We start from the raw sequence: 20,834 nt of genomic DNA on the forward strand, positions 1-20,834 counted from the left end.
TTAAACATTTCCGCATGGCAGCCGTTTTGTTTCTCTTGAATCCTTTTGTAGTAAAACACCTGAGGAACGAAGGAGCTATGGATTTGCCTTTAAATGGTTTTGGATTTTATCACATCTAAACATGTGTAAAACAACTATGAATGAGTATGCATGCATCAACACAATGTTTTAAAGCATTTCTATAATGCTTACCTTAAATGTGAAGCTAGGTCTCTCTCTACAAGGGCTCTCTTCCCAGTAAAACTCTCTTTGTTCATTGACTGGTTTTAAACTCAACTCTGTGCCCCTAAATTGGGATTCTGAAATCTACATGCTAGATATAATTACACGTAAGCCTGTACAAGCAGTGTTACCTAATTAGTTCCTTGCGATGAAAATGAGGTGCCACAGCACCCCAGAAGAAATCCATCACACGAACAGTTAAGAAATCCATAACTTCACAATTGGACAAGAAAATGTTCTGGTACAAATACAACTCTTCAAAATTTATGATGTTTTTCAACTAGACAATGCAGGGAACAGACGATTTTGGCTTGGAAATAAGCAGAAGAAACACCTTGAGAATTTGAGTAACACCGGAGACTTCTTTCTTCCTTACCTGTGACATGAGAGGCTTCCCCCAGGAGTCGGCACTCTGTACCCCAACAGGCAACACCATTTGGTTGGGCTCATAATGATTCAGGCCCTGCAGGGCTCATTGCCACGGCAAAGCAAGCAAAGGAAATGAAGAAAATAACTGTGTGCCAGGGAATGGGGATTGAATCATATCCTTGATCCTGGAAGCCTCTGAAATCAAACTGCGAAGATGAATGTGGGAGTGGCTGTCAGAATGAGATGCCCAGGCCATTCATTTGTGGCCTCTCCCAGCCTCACTTCACACAGATGCTCTTAGAATGCGTGCCTGCACCAGAGCCAGCCACTTGGAAAACAAAACAGAGAGACCCCTTTCTGGTGTCACCCCAGATCTACAGAGCTGTCTTCTTTTCCAGCTGGTTCCCACGCGGTACGTCTGTAAGAGAGTGCTAGTTTACTTTGGAAGTCGCTACTTGGATGATATGTCATTTATGGTTGAGATTTCCTTGCTTCAGATCTACTTGAGAGGGGCACTATGGGATAGCCTCAATATAAATATGAGAGTGGTATCAAAAAAAAAAAATCCCCACATGGGCTGGGGCAGATGGCTCAGTGGCTATAAGCACACACGGCTCTTTCAGAGGACCTGAATATGGTTCCCAGCATCCATGTTAGGTAGCACAACTGCCTTTAAGTACAAGTTCTCTTGACCTCTGCAGATACACACACTCATCTGCACACACCACACACACACAGATACACAGACACACACGCAGACACACAGACACACCACACAGACACACCACACACACACAGACATGTAATGGTAAAATAAATGTATTTTTAACAGGCTTAGGAGCTGCCTTGATGGTGCCTCTATTTCTAGCCTGACAACGTGAGTCTGACAGTCAGTATATACGCAGTGGAAGGAAGACCCATCTCCCACAAGCTGTCCACTGACTCTACAAGAACGTCATGGCCCGACTGCACTCCCACACACATACACACTAAAATAAATAAATAGAAAAATGTTTAAGTAGTTGGGTTTGGTGGTACATTCTTATAATTCCAGTGCTGGTGAAGCAGAGCCTAGTAGGTCCCTGGGCCTTCCTGGTCAGCCGGTCTAGATTAGCCTACTTGGTGAGCTCTGGGCCAGTGAGAGATCCTATTTTAAAAAAAGATGGACAATGCTCTGGGCTATATCTACAAAGGTATACACACACACACACACACACATACACGCACACACATACAAACATACACGCACATGCACACACATGCACACGCACACACACACATACACACACACACAAACACAGAGTGTGGACTTGTCCTTCTCCATTGGCAGTGGAGAGCTACTGTCTAACCCATACACTGTTTAGTGGGATACTACGAGGAGCCCAGTGGGGAGAGGGGTTTTTGAGATTGCTTGTGGGTTGTGAGGCTCCCCACCAATCATGCCACAATAACAAAGCATCCCTTCCTTCCCATCCAGGGTGGGCCAGAGGGGGCCATCTTGAGAGGCAAATGTCCAGACCTTGTCCAGCAATCGTGAGAAACCTCTCACCTCTGTACCGTGGAAGCTGGGGGGGAGTGTGAGCTGGCCTTCCAGACTGATGGCTCGTGCTTCCTGGTGAGCAGTCAGCAGGCACCGGGAGAGCAAAATGCTGAAACTGGGGTCTCCTGACATCAGGCACAAATATCCCGGTGTCCTCGGGAACTGGGGTCTCCTGACACCATGCACAAATATCCCGGTGTCCTCGGAAACTGGGGTCTCCTGACATCAGGCACAAATATCCTGGTGTCCTCGGAAACTGGGGTCTCCTGACACCATGAACAAATATCCCGGTGTCCTCGGAAACTGGGGTCTCCTGACATCAGGCACAAATATCCCGGTGTCCACAGAACCAAAGAATCTCTCATCACACAGACATCAACACCCAGAAGTGAGTGAGGAAATATGGTTGGCAGTAACTAAAAGAACAGGAGACATTAGGACTGCCAAGGAAAGGGATGGAAGGCAGCCATGACTCAAATGCTCCCATGAATGGTTAGGGTCACAGTTCAACAAAATCCTAAATCCCTATGAGTGAAGAAAGGAAGCCTTAGCACAGAAATAAAGATATAACTAGGAGCAAAGTAGAAATACAATAGTGAAAAGTTCACTCCCTGAAACACAAAGGCCAAGAAATGGATGATGAGCAGAACAGGGGGGAGTGACAAGAAGGGATGAACTAGACAGCAGAGGAATAGAGAATGAGCAAGTGGGAGCTGGAGAGATCGCTCAGCTGCAGAGAGCATCTGCTGCTCTTCCAGAGAAACTCAGTCCACTCCCTGAACCTACACGTGCCTCACAACCACCTGTAACTCCTATCCATGAGTTGTGAAACAGCCTTCTGGTTCCTTAGGCACCCACAGGCATGCACACACAGACCTAGACACATAGGCATGCAGACAGATGTCCAAACAAGCAAGTGAAAAGTAAAAATAAAAACATTAGAGAAAACATGTACAGTATGAATATTAAGAAGCACATAAGAAGAACTGGATTGTGACAATGTGGATACATGGGACATGGCCGGTTTCAGTAAAACAAGCTAGACACTGGGCAGAAAATTGGGATGATACCAGTTACATGTGGCCTCTACACAACACTGAAGACTCCGAGTGTAGAACGGCAGGTGCCTGTGAGTCGGAAAAGAGACATGAGAAGAAGAGACCGATACAAACCCGCACTAAGACTGGCTCAGTAAAGCTAGACCTTATGTTGAAGCTTGAGGACTATTTTTCATAAGAGTCCATTGAGGGTGGGAATTTTCCTGACAGACTTTGGTTCTCTTACCAAACACACGCAGAGTAAACTGTGAAGACCTGGCAAACATGGCTCTTGGCAAGCCTTGCCCTTCCCCTATTCCCTCGGCCATGCTAAAGTGTTAGGTTATAGTCCCTAAGGCTAGCCCCCAAGGTCTATTTCCTTATTTGGGCACTTCCTCTTCCTGAGGCTGAGCACCAAGTTAAAAATAGGTGACCGCCAAGGTCCAGCCGCCAAAATACTGAAGTCTAGCAATCACAAGCCCCCCTTTTGTCTGCCCTAGTTAATATACCCTAATCAAAACAAAGACAACAAAACTCATCTTAACACGGGTTTTCCTTTCTCTGTTTAAACTGCCATTTGCCTATGGGCCACATTTGTTTCCTCTCTATCCAGAAGTAGTATTTTCTTGCTCGTAGGCAAGTATCCCTTCCTCCTCCCTCATCATCTGTCTCCTGTCTTCGTCTCTTACTCCCTGTCCATTTGTCCCTCTGGGGCAAATCTCCTTTGTGCTGAGAACTTGGTCTTGGTGTGTCTCATCCTGATCCATGTTCTTTCAAAATGGAAAGTGGGGGAGTGGTGCGTAGAGAGGATCTAAAATGACTGTGCCCGTGTATGAAATTTCCAAAGAATCTATTGCTAAAATGTACTAAACTGAAGGCCATAGATGTTAATTTCCCCGGCTATAGCAATCATAGTATATACTACAACATGAAGTGCTATACAGTAAGCACAACAAAATACAACATGAGAGTGGCGGGTAATGACGCTTTCCTGTCATCCCAGCACCTGGGGAGTAAAGGCAGAAACAGGAGTTCAAGGCTAGCCTTCACTACATACAAAGGTCTGTACTAGCCTGGGCTATATGATCCTGAGAAAGAAATAAGTGAAGGGAAAAAAAGAGGGGAAGGGGGAAGGAGGAAGGGGGAAAGGAGGAAGGAAGGAAGGAATGAAGAATGAAGGGAGGAAGGAAGGAAGGAAGGAAGGAAGGAAGGAAGGAAGGAAGGAATGAAGAATGAAGGGAGGAAAGAAGGAAGGAAGGAAGAAGGGAAGGAAGGAAGGAGGGAGGGAGGGAGAAAGGAAGGAAGGAAGGAGGGAAGGAGGGAGGGAAGACAATGCTTATTTACACAGAATCCTAGAACAGCAATAAGAAAGGAAGAGCTTGAATAAATACAGTAAGCCGTAGTGTTTTCAAAATCATTTGAAAATTGAAGCAAAAATAACAACACTGTGTGACGTGTTTCTAAATGTATGTGGAGGAAAATCAGACGTTTATATTATAAATGGGGGAGGGGAGGGAAAGGCAGAAGAACGACATTTCTCCAGCGCTCTCCGAGAAGAGATGAGCTATGGATTCGGTCTAACACTCAGATTATGTTAAGTGGGTTCCCAATATTGCACAAGAATCCACATGGAAGATGCTGAGGGTCCCTGTCCCAGGTTGGTTCTGATTGGTAAAGTTGCCAGCGGCCAATGGCTGGGCAGGGAAACAGAGGTGGGACTTTAGGATTTGCCAGGCAAGAGGACTGGGAGAGGATTTTAGAACCGCTATGCCAGGAAAGGAGAAGGTCCAGGCCTAAGAGGTGCAGAAGAGAGAATAAACCAATCATGTAAGAGCCGGGGAAGAGCAGCCCCAGGCCCCACTCCTCCCCAATTGGGTCTAGGGCAGTAAAGATGGAATACAGATTTTAGTAATAACTTAAGAATACTGGAGGGCAGGTGTTAGCTATGTGGAAGTTTAGGAGTGGTACAGCCATTGAATTGATTAAAGCATACTAAAATATAAGGCTGTGTGTGTGTGTGTGTGTGTGTGTGTGCGCGCGCGTGTGTCTTTCATTCAGGAACCCAGAATGGAGCTGGTAGTGAGGAACAAGCACTGCCATTGATCAGGATTAATTGGCAACTGCAGCAGAGCTATGTCTGTGAGATTCTAACTTGCTAAGGCACTAGAAAAGATATCCAGACAGACACACTCAAAGAACACTATAAATAAACCAAAAGCAATCCTACAAGCTGTTTCAACGCCCACAGGATAGGAATAGGGGGAGATGATGAAATCTAATACGGGAGAATGAAAACAACAACAAAAGGAAGACATAAGCTATGAGACATCAGTAGCTCGGCTGAGAGCAAATGACTTCTAAACACCAATTCAAAACTCAGATTTGGGGCTGGAGAGATGGCTCAGTGGTTTAGAAAGCACTTGCTGCTCTGGCTGAAGACCAGGGCTTGCATTGCAGCATCCACCCTGGGTATCACACAACTGCCTATAAGGCCAGTTCCAGGGGATCCAATACCTTCCTCTGGCCTCGGAAGACTCCTACACATACACACACAGAGACACAAACACACATACATGAATAAAACTAAAATCTGACTTATAGAGTGGATTTTCGAAAATGATCCAGCTGTGTGCTGCCTATAGAAAGCTAACTCTAAATGTTAACAGTATGGGTGGGTTAAAAGTGGGAACATGAAGAAAGGGATAACATCACCACCTTGACCCCGGTGGAAGTTGGAGGGCATCCATTAACACCTAAGATAGAAACTTAGAGGAATGAACAAGAGGAGGGACAGCGAAAACCTCATGGCTGCGTATGAGACCAGCTTTCTTCATTTAATGGGACCATCTCCAGTTGTGCCTATTTTCCTGCAAACGGGACGGCTTCCTCCTTCTTTCCTCTACTCAACCCTTTGCCGCTGGACACTCAACAGCTGCTGTGTGCTGAAGTGCACACGGGTGTGCTTGCTAAAGGAAGTGACAGAAGGGAAGGCAGCCAGGAACTGTGCTTGCTGGGTCATTTGGATGCGTTCCAGTCTTTGGTGAAAAGGGGAAATTTCCAATCATATTGCTAATTATCTTTAAAATTAAATGTACTGACGATGGCCTATGTATAAATTGAATTTGTGATTACAGTTGCTATAGATAACATATCAGAGAATTCATTGCTTTCAAATAATAATTTTGAATGAATATACATATATAACAACCTATGTATACATATATAACATATAACAACCTATGTATACATGTGTATTATATATGTATGGGTGTATATGTACGTACACACACACACATACACACACACACTATTATGTTCCCAGTGTACACTTAGATAAAAATAAAGCCTAACCTGGACTTTGTCTCTGCCTATTGTGTAGCAGTTTCATCCCAGATTGAAACATTCCATCTCCAAGGAAATTTTCTTAAGACATAAACAACTCAAAATACCTTCAGAAAGTTCCTGAAACTGATCAGATTCACTAGGCCAACAATAAACAATAAAGATGCCGAAAGCCATTTTCAGACAAGCCAGACTACAAGGCAGCTCAGAGATCAGCCCAAAGTCCCTGGATGGAGCTTAGGCCAACTGACTCACCTAAAACGGATGTCCTCCATCCTGTTAAGCTGCCTGTAAGCAGTTCACTGTGTTCTAGGCTCCTAGCCTGTGTGTGCTATCACCTCTGCTGAGCTAAGTTTCAGGTACGTAGGGTTAGCTGTAGTAACCCCTCACCCATATTCTTGGAATTAATCCCACAAAGGACTCTGGTGAGATCCATACTTTGAAATGTGGACTCCCTATCTGGGGAGTGGTGTGTGTGTGTGTGTGTGTGTGTGTGTGTGTGTGTGTGTGTGTGTCTGTGTGTGTGAATCTTTTGTGTTCTGTTGCATCTCCTCAGAAAAAAAACGTGTGACACAACAAGCCCCCCTACAATCAATGAAGCTAGCATTAACTCTGTGAAGATGGTCTGAACAATTACTCTAGATTTGAATGTGTCATCTCCTTTAGGGCTGTAGAGCTCCATTCACACACCACCGCGCCACCAAGGGCAGGGTCCACAAACATGGTGTAGCGCAAATCAAATGAATTTTTATCTAATTGAAAACAGTGTTTTTGGCACAGACCTGCTTTCCTTCCAGAGGTGGGGAGGCCAATTCCCACTGCTCCCTGCCGCCTCTGGCTTCTGCCTATCATGCCCCAGTTTGTTCCCTTATCTTTAGAAATGATAAGGGAATTAAAGTTTCAGGCTTCTGCAAAAAAGAATTAGGAGACAAAGGAGTCTCCAGGGAATGATTAAAACATGTCTGAGGTAGCCAGGGAAGGAAGAGCTAAAGAGCAGCCCACAGCGCCGCCATGACTTTCCATGCTCGAGTCTGCTGTGACGGTATCCAGGGACTGTAAGACCTGTGCCCAGGTCTCACAGTGGCATGTGCCTAGACTCCACACAGATCCACAGAACTGTGAATGTCATGGAAGGTGAATTCAAAAGAGGACCCCAACTCACATGCAGGATCTGAACCTATGGCCTACATTTGCTGGGGTTAACTGGCTGCCTTACAAAAAGAAGTCAAAATTTTCTTTAGGATTTAGGATTAAAACAAAACTAAGAGCCAAAGCCATAAACACACACACACACACACACACACACACACACACATATATATGTATGCATGTATATGTATATATACATATATATGTGTGTATAAATACATATATATATATATGTGTGTGTGTATTCACACACACACATGCACACCCTGATACTGAAGACAGATGTGGCTCCTGTCCACAATCATCTAAATATTCAAAACTATTCTTAGTAAACTATGGGTCATGTCTTCAGGAAGCTGGCCAGCTGACTACAATACTATGTGGGAAATAGAGGGACTTGGGATGTGACGAAGTCAAGGAAACACCAATGTCAGGAGACCCGCACTGCCTGATTCTCAGTCTTACAAGGCAGTCACAGCAAACAGTCTAGTGTTTCCAAGGGAGAAAGAAATAGATTAAAGGGACAAAAGTCAGAATCAGTGGGAGAGAGATGGCTCAGCCAACAAGAGCACTTGCTGCTTTTGAAAAGGACCTGGTGACTCATAAACACTCGTAACTCAGTGCCAGGGACACACACACACACACACACACACACACGTACACACACACGTACACGCGCACACACACTCAACATATTTTTAAAGTAATTTAAAAAGCCTAAGTTAGGTATAGATTTGTATGTATAGAGGGGAATGGTTTTCAGCAAATTTTGACATGGAAATTCAAAGGAAGACCGTTCTTTAACTGTCACCTGTGAGTACTGAGACTGTGTAAGGTGCATCCTAACCTGTCCCACTTATCACAGACAACATGTAAGCACCTGTGGACCACTGACCTAAGCACACCCTTTTCCATGCAGAGGAAATGATAATGTCGCGTTTATCAACATAAAATAGTCAAAGGTTCTTCAAGTGCAGAAACTACTGATGTTAAATAAAAAATTCAATATTAAAATGTTCCCAGTCATCCAAACGTACCATTCTTTATAGGGAGTGGGCACATGAAAGGGTGGAGGCAAACTGGCCACACGTATTGTGATGAGACATGTACAGAAAAAAAAAAAAGAATCGATATATACAACTGGACAAAGAGGAAAAGAGTCTGTCACTCCTTCAAATAGGCAAAACAATCTACCAGATGTGTTAAGTGCTTATCAAGTGGACTGTGAGCGGGCAACATCTTTATCATCAAGGAAAGGAGAGGCACATCACAGGGAGTCACTATCACATTAACTGCCACAGCTTCGATGACAGCCGTCTTCCATGTTGGCACGAGATCAGTCACCAAAACTTTCCATGGCTACTGGCTCTCTGTCTGCTACAGCGCATGTGTGGAGGTGAGAGGACAAGTCAGAGAAGTCCATGATCTCCTTATACAGCGTGGGCTCTGGGGAAGAACTCGGGTTGTCACGATTGGTGGTAAGCACCTTCATCAGCTAAGCCCTCGTGAGACGGCCACATGTTTCTGACACAGAGTCTCTTAATGAACCTGAATCGGTGAAGTGGGCTAGAATGGCTTGTCATTGTGACTCAACCATCCTCCTGTCTCCACCTCCTCAGCGTTTCAATTACTGGCATGCACAATAATAAATGAGCTATCTCTCTAGCCCCCTATATATTCTTTATAAATGCTTTATGGATCCTTCGTTCACACCTGGGGATAGTGGGAGAGCTTAAGCCTTTCCATACTATGTCATTATCTTTCTTTTATCTTTTCCTTCTCCCACCACCCTCCCCCATGCCTGTGCCCCACTCTGGCTGGCTCCCTCCCTTTCCTCCTGAGATCATACTTCCTTCTACTTTCTTACCACAGGGTTTCATTCCCCCATCTCTCTCCTTTCCTCCATCATGAGCTCCAGTTTCATAACATACATACAGATACACACACATACACACACATACACACCTTCAAACTTAGGTTCTGCATTTAAAATAAAATGGTGTTTGTCTATGTGTCTAGATTATCATGATTTCCAGTTGGATCAGTTTTCTTGCAAGTGTCACGATTTCACTTTTCGTCACAGCTTAAAAGAACATTATTGTGTCTAGAGCATGTTTCCTTTATCTGTTCATCTGCTGATGGGCACCTAGACAGGTTCCATTCCCCCTTGAGGGTGACTAATACAGCAATAAGCCTGGATGTGCAAATATCCATGTAGTGCGCTGCCTTAAGAGTCCTTTGGATACCGCAGAGTGGGAGGCAGGGCAGATGTAGTATTCGTCCCTTGAGGACCTTCCACATGACTGGGATATGGCCACACCAGCTGGCATTCTCTTCAGAAGTAAATAAGTGCCCCCTCTACTCCCACAGCAAGTACACTTTTTTAAGGTGAGTTTCCAGGGCTGGAAAGACAGCTCAGTGGTTATGAGCATTTATTATTCTTTCAAAAAGCCTAGGGTGCAGTTCCCAGTACCTTAATGGTGGCTAATAACCATCCATCAGGATCCAATCCCCTTCTTCTGACCTCCCCAGCTACCAGGCATGCATGTGGTACACATGTACATACATTGCATATATACATGCATCCATACAACGCATATATACATACATATGAGCAAAGCACTCATTCACAGAAAATAATATAAGTTAATATTTCAACAAGAAAACTCCATTATTCTTATTTCCTTTATATGGGATGACCTTATACACAAGGCTTTCAGTGGCAATGTATAAGTAATCTTCTCAGTGACCAGGTTTGATGGGAACAGTGAAAGATAACAAAGGCCATACTCAAGATTTCTATGTTTGGTGAATGGTGTTAGGAAATTAGCTAACAATTTGGTATATATATATGGTTTACACATATATGTGGTATATGGTATATATATTGGTGTGTGTATGTGTATCTATCTATATGAGATTTTTTTTTTATTTTCTAAGTGGTCACTTTTATTTATTTACCTTTTTATTAGATATTTTCTTTATTTACATGTAAAGTTCTCCTTTCCCAGTTTCCCCTCCAAAAAACAAAGAAACAAACAAAAACAACAAAAACAAACCCCTGTTGCCTCCCCCTTGCCCATGCCCGCCACCCCACCCTCTCCCACTTATTGGCCCTGGCATTCTCCTACACTGGGGCACAGAACCTTCACAGGGCCGAGGTCCTCTCCTCCTATTGATGATCGAACTTGCAATCCTCTACTATACACATGCTGCCAGAACAGTCAGATTTTTACCTTACACCAATACATGTCTAATTGAAATTGAATTATTCTACAAAATAATGAGAATGGTGTCTTTCTACTGTTCAGGTGGATTCTCTTTATGTAGTAACAAAAATTGAGGTGCACTGAAGACTCAAAGGCAGGATCCAGTGAGCCAGCAGAATAGAACATAGGCTAAGTAATCTGTCAGAAGGAAGACAAACTGGGGACAATAACTAAAGGAGACTGAAAACCAAGGGAGTGTGTTTCCCTGAGCAACTAGGAAAAAATATAAAATATCTAAGATACTGAAAGTTAGTTTCCTCAAACCTTCCTTACTGGAACAAAAAACTCTCAGATCAAGCCATTACCTTGGATACAGTAAACAATAGCCACTGTGATATGAATCCAGCTCGGTCTTACCCCCAAGTTGGGGTTCACATTCCATATATGTGTATGGTTCAAACTGCATGCATGGGTTCATTCCTGCTATTAACAGGGAACCTTTCTCCATGAAATGTAGAGTCCTACATTGCCTTGTAGATCACAGATGGGTCATGGTGGTAGCTTAGTAAAGTCTGGGATTTAATTTACAGTGAACCAACAAAATTGATCTATCTGTTAGGATGATTGTACTGCAACAATACAAGATATTGATGTTTGGGGAGGTGAACGAAGGGCTTCAGGTGTTTGGATTGTGTAGATCTAATGCTATTCCAAAATGAAGAGTTTATTACAGATGAAAATCTCTTGAACTCTTGAAGAGGAAGCTTATGTGGTTAATGCTTGCTCTGCATCCATGAGGACCTACCTGGGAGTTCTATCCCAGAATCCATCTAAAAACCCAGACACGGTGGGATGTGTTTATAAGCCCAGTGCTTGGAAGGTAGGGACAGGCAGATCCCTGGAGCTTGCTGATTGGCCAGCCCAGCCTACTTGGTGAGCTCCAGGCCAGTGAAAGACCCTATCTCACAACACAAGGTAAAAGTGATCTGAGGAATGACAGCCAGGCTTGTTCTCTGCCCTCCAGGGCTGTCTACACAGGAGTGAGCTGTCCAGCTACAGAAGGCATAGCGTACCACTCAGGCTTTTATGGTTTTCCAACTTGCTTTCCTAATCTTGCTCAAAGATACTTGTGGGTGGCTGCCTCAAATTGTTTGAACACTTGCTGACTCCCACTTATGTTTTGATTCCTAGCACAACAGTGTGATTTGACTTCCCAAAACTATGTCAGCATGCTTCTGGTCCCCTGTGAACTTCAGATGCACTCGGCATCTAGCCTGTAGCCCTAGCCTCTTACATCAGGAGACATCAAGAAAAGCAAAAGGGACCAGTGACTCTAATGAACTTCTTCCTCTTCTTGGTGGATGAACTGTCACTTAGCTCTCATGGAATCAGATGGAAACAGCTTGGGGGGGGGCTGCAAACACCCCACTCCCTTTTCATAGAGAATGGAATCTTCTGCTGAAAAGTTGCACATCCTGCCAGAAGAAGGGCAAAGTAGGATCGGCGTGCTAGTTTCTTCTCAGAGATCACAACAGCAGTTAATTCACACGCACAGTTTCCCTGGGCACCTAGACAGTCACTTCGGGTGTTACAGTAGCACCCCAACAGATCCTCGGGCAAAGAAAATGGTCTATAAAATGAAGTTTAGATGGACCAAAAAAATTACATATTGATTTTTTTTGAGGGGTGCCATTCAGAAATACAAGGAAACATCAGTTTTCTTAAGAAGTCAAGCTGGAAAGGACAGGGTGAAATACCTTGTAGATACTAGAAAGGGAGAGAATAAAGGGCAATTACATTAGGAACCACCCAGGGGTTCTTTCTGTAATGCATTTTGTTTACCTATGAGTAACAGAGAGGCTTGAGTTATATTCAGTTTGTCTTTATGTAAAAATCTAAATTTGTGCTTTTACAGACTTGGCCTGACCATCAAATCCAGATGCTCAGAGTACAGTTCTCCACCCTGTGCGCATTTGAGGATTCTTTCAAGTCTGGACTTGGGGGTCTGCCTCTGACCTTCCGTGGAAAAGCTATCGAAACTGAAATAAATACATCGTTTACAAAGGTATGACCATGGAGTTGGCTACAAGCAAATATTTGGTTTCGACATGCTTTGCTGGTCCTGAGGGCCTTTGGAGTCAGAGCTCTCAGGACAGGAGAATCACAGGAACGGAGAAGAGCCAAAACTCACCATGGCCCCTTGGCTCGTCCTTTGGGCAACTTCTCTCTGCAGCCTGGCCACAGCCAGCTTCTCCCTGTAGAGGCAAAAGCATGTGATCAGGTGACTGCTCTCAGGGCTGAGATATCCCCAAATGGCTGGGAAGTCGTTTTTTTGAGGTCTCCAAAGAAGCTCTGTCCTTTACTTCCCTCCTTCTCTCCACCATACTTAAGATTAAATATTTAAAGTAATTGGTCACTGGGGCATCGTCTCTATCCAGCAACACAGCACTGGCTCTTTTGTTATGGAATTGGTAATAGAGGAATGCATACTGGATGCTAGGTTAAGCCATGCTCCACTAACCTCATTTGCATATATCCTTTGTCACTTACATTACTGAGGCCATTTCCTTAGGACCTCAGTATTGACTTTGCTTATAGAGTTTTAATTGTTTGCTCTCTCCCTCTATAAGCAAGCGAAATTTAAAAAGCAAACAAAACATAACTCTATACCATTCTTGAAACGTTGCCTCTTCTCCTATGAGCCTGAGAGTGGCTCATAGAATATATATATGACCTATATAGGATATATACATGACCTATATAGAATATATATATATACACATATATGTGTGTGTTATATTATTAGAATATATATTGTACATTATATATTACATCATATAGAGAGAGGAGGAAACTGAGAGTGAATGTGGCTAAGTGGACCACTTAGCTCTGAGCTGGGATACGATAGGATCAAATGTTGGGTTTCCTTACATCAAAGTCTAAACTAAAGACTCTGCATGTTCTCTCTTGCTCTTACTCTCTTACTCTCACTCCTGCTTCCTGCTTGCTTCTCTCTTACCCTCTTGCTCCCCTTCTCTCAGCCTTCCCTTCCCCTCCCCCCTCCCATCTCCACATGGCCATGGCCGGCCTCTACTTCCCTACTCTCTCACTCTCTCTGCCTTTGTACAATAAATGCCTTAAAACCAAAGACTCTACATATTATTTTTCAAGGTCTAAGAAATGTTTAAAAACAAAGATCTAAAAAATAAATAAATAAACATTTTTAACTCCAAATAATGAGTCAGTGAGGTGGCCCAGAAGGTAAAGGTGCTTGCTTTGGACCCTGAGGGCTTGAGATTGATTTGTTACCTGTGGGACCCACATTTGGAAAGAGAAATGATGCCTGAAAGCCATTCTCTGCCTTCCACGTAAACATACACACACGATAAGTAAATATATTTTAAATCAAGTTCAGTGTCCATACTTCAAATGGGATTCATTGCATATTCTTCATAACTAATTACACTTCCAATATACAAAAAAATTCACTAAAATGTTAAGAACGCTTATGATAATACATGCATTTTGAACAGCTTTTCAGTTTTTTAAAAAGTGAACAGATGACAGAGAGGTAATTAGCAGCAGCTACCCAGCTCCCAGTCTCAGTGATGACTACCCTCAAATCCCTCTCCTCCTAGTGAGATGAAGTGTTTGAATGGCACTTCATCCCTCTTCCACTACAGCTGTGATCACTCACAGGTGGCAGGGGGGATGCTCCATCCCAGGTTGGTGAGATAAAGAATTTCCTGCCTCCAATGGCTGTGAGATACCTGACCACAAAACCAAAGAAACAAAACCAACTTTCTAGGCTAAGTAGGTCAATGAAGTGCTTGCCTCGCAAGCATGAGGGTCTGAATCAGAATCCCATAACACATGGGAAAAGCCGGGGATGGTACCACGGACTCCAGAAGCCATCCACAGACAATAGCTCTTCAGGATCCCCTCCCTCCAGCATGCTGCAACATTAACTGGCTTCTGTTTTGTAGTTCTTACCCAGAAAGCCCCTTTGGCTCTAGCCTTCCCTGGCCTCTGGCTTTGATAATGTTCTTTCCCCTCTTCTCTGAGAGGCGGTAGGGATGGGGGGAGGGGGAGGGACAGAAAGGCAACATATATGTGTAAGAGAATGTGTGTGTGAGACAAAGACAGAGTGTGTGTTTGAAAGAGAGAGAAAGGGGGAGAGAGGGAGGGAAGGAGGGAGGGAGGAAGGGAGGGAGAGAGGGAGGAAAGGGTAGTAAGGGAGAAAGGGAGAGAGAGAGATCCTACTGTGGCTCAACACCCCACTGACACTCATTCTCTGAGCTGTGACTAGTTTGAATTCCTGCACTGACCAGCACTTCCTTCACCAAGAGACTTTTCTGATGAAGTCTGACAGCAGTACTAACTTTAGAAAGGAGTCAAGATGGGGAGACAGGAGCTGGTGGGGGAGTAGACCCGGGGTGGACAAGTCAAGAGAGGAATTGGAGAGTGACTATGATAAACTACCTTGCATACACACACACAAAATGCTTGAAGAATTAATTAAAATGTTACTTTAAACAAAGAAGTCTCTGACAGCCAGCCCCTAGGAATCCAACCCAGAATCATGTTCCCACAGAAGGGCTGGAGAGATGGCTGGGTGGATAACCCAGAATCATGTCCCCACAGAAGGGACCAATGGTGTGGGGCTGGAGAGATGGCTGTGTGGACAACCAGAATAATGTCCCCACAAAAGAAGCCAATGGTGTGGGGCTGGAGAGATGGCTGGGTGAATAACTCAGAATCATGTCCCCACAGAAGGGACCAATGGTGTTGGACTAGAGAGATGGCTGGGTGGACAAGGCACTTGCTGGGCAAGCATGAGGACCTGAGTTCAAATCTTTAGGACTGTTAGACACAGGTCTGAAATGCCAGTTCCATAGGAGGCAGAGGCAGGAAGATCCCTGGGGCTTGCTGACTGCCATCCTAAATCCAAGTTCAGCGACAGACCCTGTCTCAAGAGATTAAGGCAGACAGTAATAGAAGAGGACAGGGGTATCCTTTTCTGTTCTTAAGTAAATACGTAAAAGAAGGAGGGCTGCGTCAAAATAACCTATGTGTTTGCAGGCACTTAGAAGCACTCATATGTTATAGCAACCATTTCTGAAATCAAAGATTGGGACTCAGCCTCTAGGCAAATATCAACTCTAGGAAAAAAGTTACTCCAGACAGGCAAAGTTAGAATTCAGCTTCGGCCTTGGATAGTGCTATTTTTAATTAATTAATACATTAATTTAGAACTTAATGAAAGATTAGAATGAGAAGCACCAAAAAAGATTACTACCACAGGAACACTAAATCCTGTCCTCTCCATGAAATAAAGTCACGATTACAACACAGAATGCGATCCAGCTGCAGAAGAGGTGGGAGCATCTGTCTTGCGTCTTCCCTTCGCCTATTCAGTGACGTCTGTGAGATGGAGTAATGCACTCCATCAGGGTACCAGAAACAGACAGCCCAGTCACTTTTGTCAATAATCTAGCTTGCCCTAGACGTCCTGGCACACCAGGCCTTCCAAACTCTAGGTGCACAATGGCCATGAAGCCAGTTGGGACCGGCTTCTTTTTCATGCTAATTGAAGGTTCTTACAAACAGTTTTATGTAGGAAAAAAACCCATAATAAATAAATAAATAAATAAACAAACAAACAAAGAATGCTTGCCTTTCAAGTTCCCCACAGCGAATGCACATTCACGCTCCTGTCTGAAGGGTTTAGTTCTCCTGCTGACAAGAGACAACTGCAATTGCATGCCGCGTCCCTATTTTGTTCTGCTGCAAAGTCAGGAGCTCATTACGAAGCTGGTACTGAGTTTATGATTACAAAACCAATGCCTGGGGATATGTGATCAAAAGCCATGGATCCTTATCTCCAGAACAGGGACAAAGCACAATATCAAAAATACACAACAAATCAGACAGCGCATTCACTTCCCTTTCAGGCCAGTGAAATGGAATGTGTAACTCAGGAAGAAATGGATCCTCTCTTCATAACACACTTTAAACCCAAATGGAGAATTAGTCTCAGGTCGCTAAAGTCCTTTAATATAACCCCAGGGGAGATGGCACAGTGGGGATGAGTGCTTGCTGTGCAAGCAGGGGGACCCATGTTCCAGTCTGTAACATTCATATAAAAGCCAGGCATGGCCACACGTGTGCCTGTCACCCCAGTGCTGTGGGGGGGGGCAGAGACTGGGAGGATTGGTGGGGCTTGAGGGCCGCCAACCTGGCTGTAGGCTCACTGGAAGACCCTGTGTGACAAGAATAAGAAGGGCAGTGATAGAGGCGGGTACCCAACTTCTTTCTCTGGCCCCAACCCAAGATAGTAATAGAGGAGAATGAATTCTCCTTTAATGTGAGCCATGGGTCTTGAGAACGCCACTGGCAGATCTGCAAGAAAGCCCAGAGGAGAACGAGTACCCCCACCTACAATGAAACCACGGACATTTGTAAACATTTGAAAATACCCACAAGGCTCCTGTGTTGAGAAAATACTTCCCTAAGAGAAGCTGCCCAGAAACAGGGGGCTCTGTGTTCAGTGTGTAAAGACTGGAGAACAGACTTGGGGTACCACAGGGCCTTCAGGTTGCCCCAGAGTTGATTCCAGTATTTTCTAAAAACAATTCGCTAGTCATGAGCTTCTCTAAGAGGGACCCTACAACTCCTACACCTACTGAGCAGGAAGAATGGAGGCTGAGGCTCTGTCTCAGACTAAATCAATAAAAATTATAATTATATTAGAGGGCAAACATACATATAATTGTTAGATGTATGCAGGGATTTTTTTAAGGCTTGTATTTATTTGAATATCTGTTTGTGAGTATGTGGACGCACATGTGGATATTGACATAAACCGAGGGTGCCAAGTCCCCTAGAGCTGGAGTGACAGCCTGTCATGAGTCCCTCAATATGAGCGCAAGGACCTGGACTCAGGAGCTCTGCAAAAACAGCACGAGTTTCTAGCCACCAACCCCCTCTCTAGTGCCAATAAAGAGTGATTTTGAAAACAAAAACTGAAATGAGCACTACAGTTTTATCCTCTAGCAAATAACGTTCATGCTTGGCTAATAAGGGCATGGATCCTAGGCTGGCATATTTGCTTCTGCAATGCTGCGATGTCACGTGGGTTTAGCCTCTGGCAAGCCACTACTATGACAGAATAAAAATGGCAAACACTACCACTACATTGCTACATAAAAAGTTTAACCTCATATATCCTTAGGATGGTCAAAGAGCCCCGAGGCCTTCTGAAAACCACTGTCATGATGTAGTGCTCATGAGTCATATGAAAGCGCATAATGCATGCGCAACCGGGACAAATGCCTTGGCTCTTCCTAGCCAAAAGCTTAAACATGACCATTATCACCTTTCACTAAATTCATAGAACAGATATATAGATATACACATATTTAGTTAAAATCATCACGTATGCCTGTGTATGTGCATCTGTCTTTGTGTGCATGTAAGCTGTATGTTTGAGCATGTGAGTCTGAGAGTTTGTGTGTGCATGTGTATTAGTGTATGTGTGTGTGTATTCAATATGTGGGTTTGTGTGTGTATTCAATGTGAATGTGTGTGCATTTAGTGTGTGTCTCTGTGTGTGTGTGTGTGTGAGTATTCAGTATGAATATGTCTCTCTGTGTGTATTCAATGTGTTTTCCTGTTCTTGAAAATCTGGAAAACAGAGGTCAACCTCAGATATTACTCTTCAGATATCGTATTTTTCTATTTTTCTTTTTCATACATGAGTACTCTGTTGATGTTATTTCTACCCTTTCCTAACCACCAACCAACTCCTCCTGTGCTACACAGACTGCACAGGGCTCATGAAAGGAAGAAATGCCCCAAAACAATACAGTCTATTCCTAGAGCCGTAGGCTGCTTCCTAGGACTTTAAGGTAAGAATTCTATTGCTGAAGACACCACATTCTTCAGACCGAGGAATTTGAGGAATTGAGCTGGAATTGAGCTAGCTCTCAGAGTACCCCAAGTTTTTCGCAAGCTGCCAAGGGGAGGAAGCAACCAGTAGTCTTGTGCAGCCCACAAAACACAGCAATGACCCTTCCAGCAAGACACCCAGTGGTGCGACAATGGTACCTTACTCTTTGAGATATGGTCTCTCACCAAAGCCGAAGATTGGCCAAGCACATTAGGACTGCAGCTGATCACTGACTCAGCCCACTATGAGTTGACATTACAAGTGCAACACCTGGCTCCTCGTATCTGAATTCAGGGCTTTCCACTTGCAAGGCAACATGGAAAAGGCTCATACGGACTGGAAAAATATTCCCACACCCCTTTTCTTAGCAGTTTAAATACCATTTTGCCCAGAACATGAAATACCAATGAATAGATATTAATGTATGACATACCAATGAATAGATATTAATGTATGACATACCAATGAATAGATATTAATGTATGACATACCAATGAATAGATATTAATGTATGAAATACCAATGAATAGGTATTAATGTAAAATCAAACTCTTTGCCATCAGTGCCTTCATACCCGCCGTGCCTGTGAGCACTGCCGCTGTGGGAATGAGTAGACATCTCCAAGGATGCTATGCATTCTAGAGCAGTTTACCATGAGCCAAACAGAAATACTTAATAGAAGTATCAAGAAGGGAGTAAGGCTGGGGAGATGGCTCAGTTGGTAAAGTGCTTGCTACCTGAGCCTGAGGCTCTGAGTTCAAACCCAGACTCCACCAAAGCTAATTATAATAGTATGCATTTGTAAACCCTGTGCTGGGGATATGGATCAGGTGAGCCCCTAGGACTCACTGGTCAAGCTTGCTTCAGGAATTTCAGATCAGTGAGAGAGCATATCTCAAAAAACCCAAGGTGGAAAAACACCTGAGGTTGACCTGTGAGAGACACACACACACACATACACACAGGCGCGTGCGTGTGCGCACACACACACACACACACACGTGCACACAGGCACACACACACACAGGCACACACACACACACAGGCACACACACAGGCACACCACCAGTACCACAAAATTCTAAGTGCCAATGCAGCCTGTAGTATAGAAGTAAAGTGCAAATCCCATTCCACACATGCACACATGCTCCATCGTGGCTTTGTTTCAATCAACACTTCTTCCTGATTTCTCCCCACGAAGATACTGCCAAATGCCTAGAGGGAAATTAGATAGATGACTGTTTTCATCTGTGCCTTGAGGCAGGGTGTTATGCTCTAAAATCTTGTGGGGGAACAGTTCAATTCATCATCAGCCAGCCCTACTTCTAGCAGAGTCCCAAGAATAGAAGGCCCAAGAATAGGAGCCCGGTGGCGATCTGGTACGTGTGCAGAGAGAACAGGTTTGCTCTCTCGAGGAGTCCAAGGACCATTATCTCCACACACAGACATCCTGGGGAGTAACCCGCGGCAGAGGACAGGACAATGCCAAGAGGCAGGCGCACCTGTCGCTAGGGCAGATGGGGAGACCCAGCGGCAGCTTTCCCTGAGTCAAGGCTAAATTAATTAGCCTTTCCCCACTGCTTCGTCTCATTATGCATCTCTCCAGATATGGAAGAAGAGAACAGATTTTACACAAACTTTTAATAAAGCACAACACAGACTAAAGAGAACTCTACACCTACTTTTTCACTTTTTTACATCCTAAATTCTTCAAAGCACCATAAATCACTCTTTCATTCCATGTTGGGAGAGCCTGTTTACATTTATGCTACATAAAAGTTAGTGAGCTGAGAGGTGTTAAGAATCTGTAGACTTTTACAAACACTGTGCACCAGTCACTGAGTCACTCAATAGGTTGATTTCAACTCACTGATTTCGGGAGCAAACACAAATCTAATGGCATTAGGTTTGTTAGTAAAGTTGTAGCCTCCATACCTCCCAAATCAAGAGATGTTTCTTCCCAAAGAGTTTTCTGTGTTGGATTTCATAGATAAATTAAAAAAAAAAAAAAAAAA

At 44.0% G+C, this 20,834-nt stretch overlaps 1 protein-coding gene across 9 annotated transcripts in view; it reads right to left on the reverse strand.

Annotated features, from left to right (window-relative positions):
- The window catches only part of Nckap5 (NCK associated protein 5), a 903,226-nt gene that overhangs the window by 521,467 nt on the left and 360,925 nt on the right, over positions 1 to 20,834 (reverse strand). For all 9 annotated transcript variants that reach the window (XM_031380937.1, XM_031380939.1, XM_031380935.1 and 6 more), the window contains one exon: positions 13,060 to 13,123. In XM_031380937.1, the coding sequence (XP_031236797.1) occupies positions 13,060 to 13,123 (64 nt within the window). The remainder of the gene's footprint in view (positions 1 to 13,059; positions 13,124 to 20,834) is intronic.

The sequence above is a fragment of the Mastomys coucha genome, unplaced genomic scaffold (genome assembly GCF_008632895.1).
Source record: "Mastomys coucha isolate ucsf_1 unplaced genomic scaffold, UCSF_Mcou_1 pScaffold1, whole genome shotgun sequence".
Taxonomy (NCBI): Eukaryota; Metazoa; Chordata; class Mammalia; order Rodentia; family Muridae; genus Mastomys; species Mastomys coucha.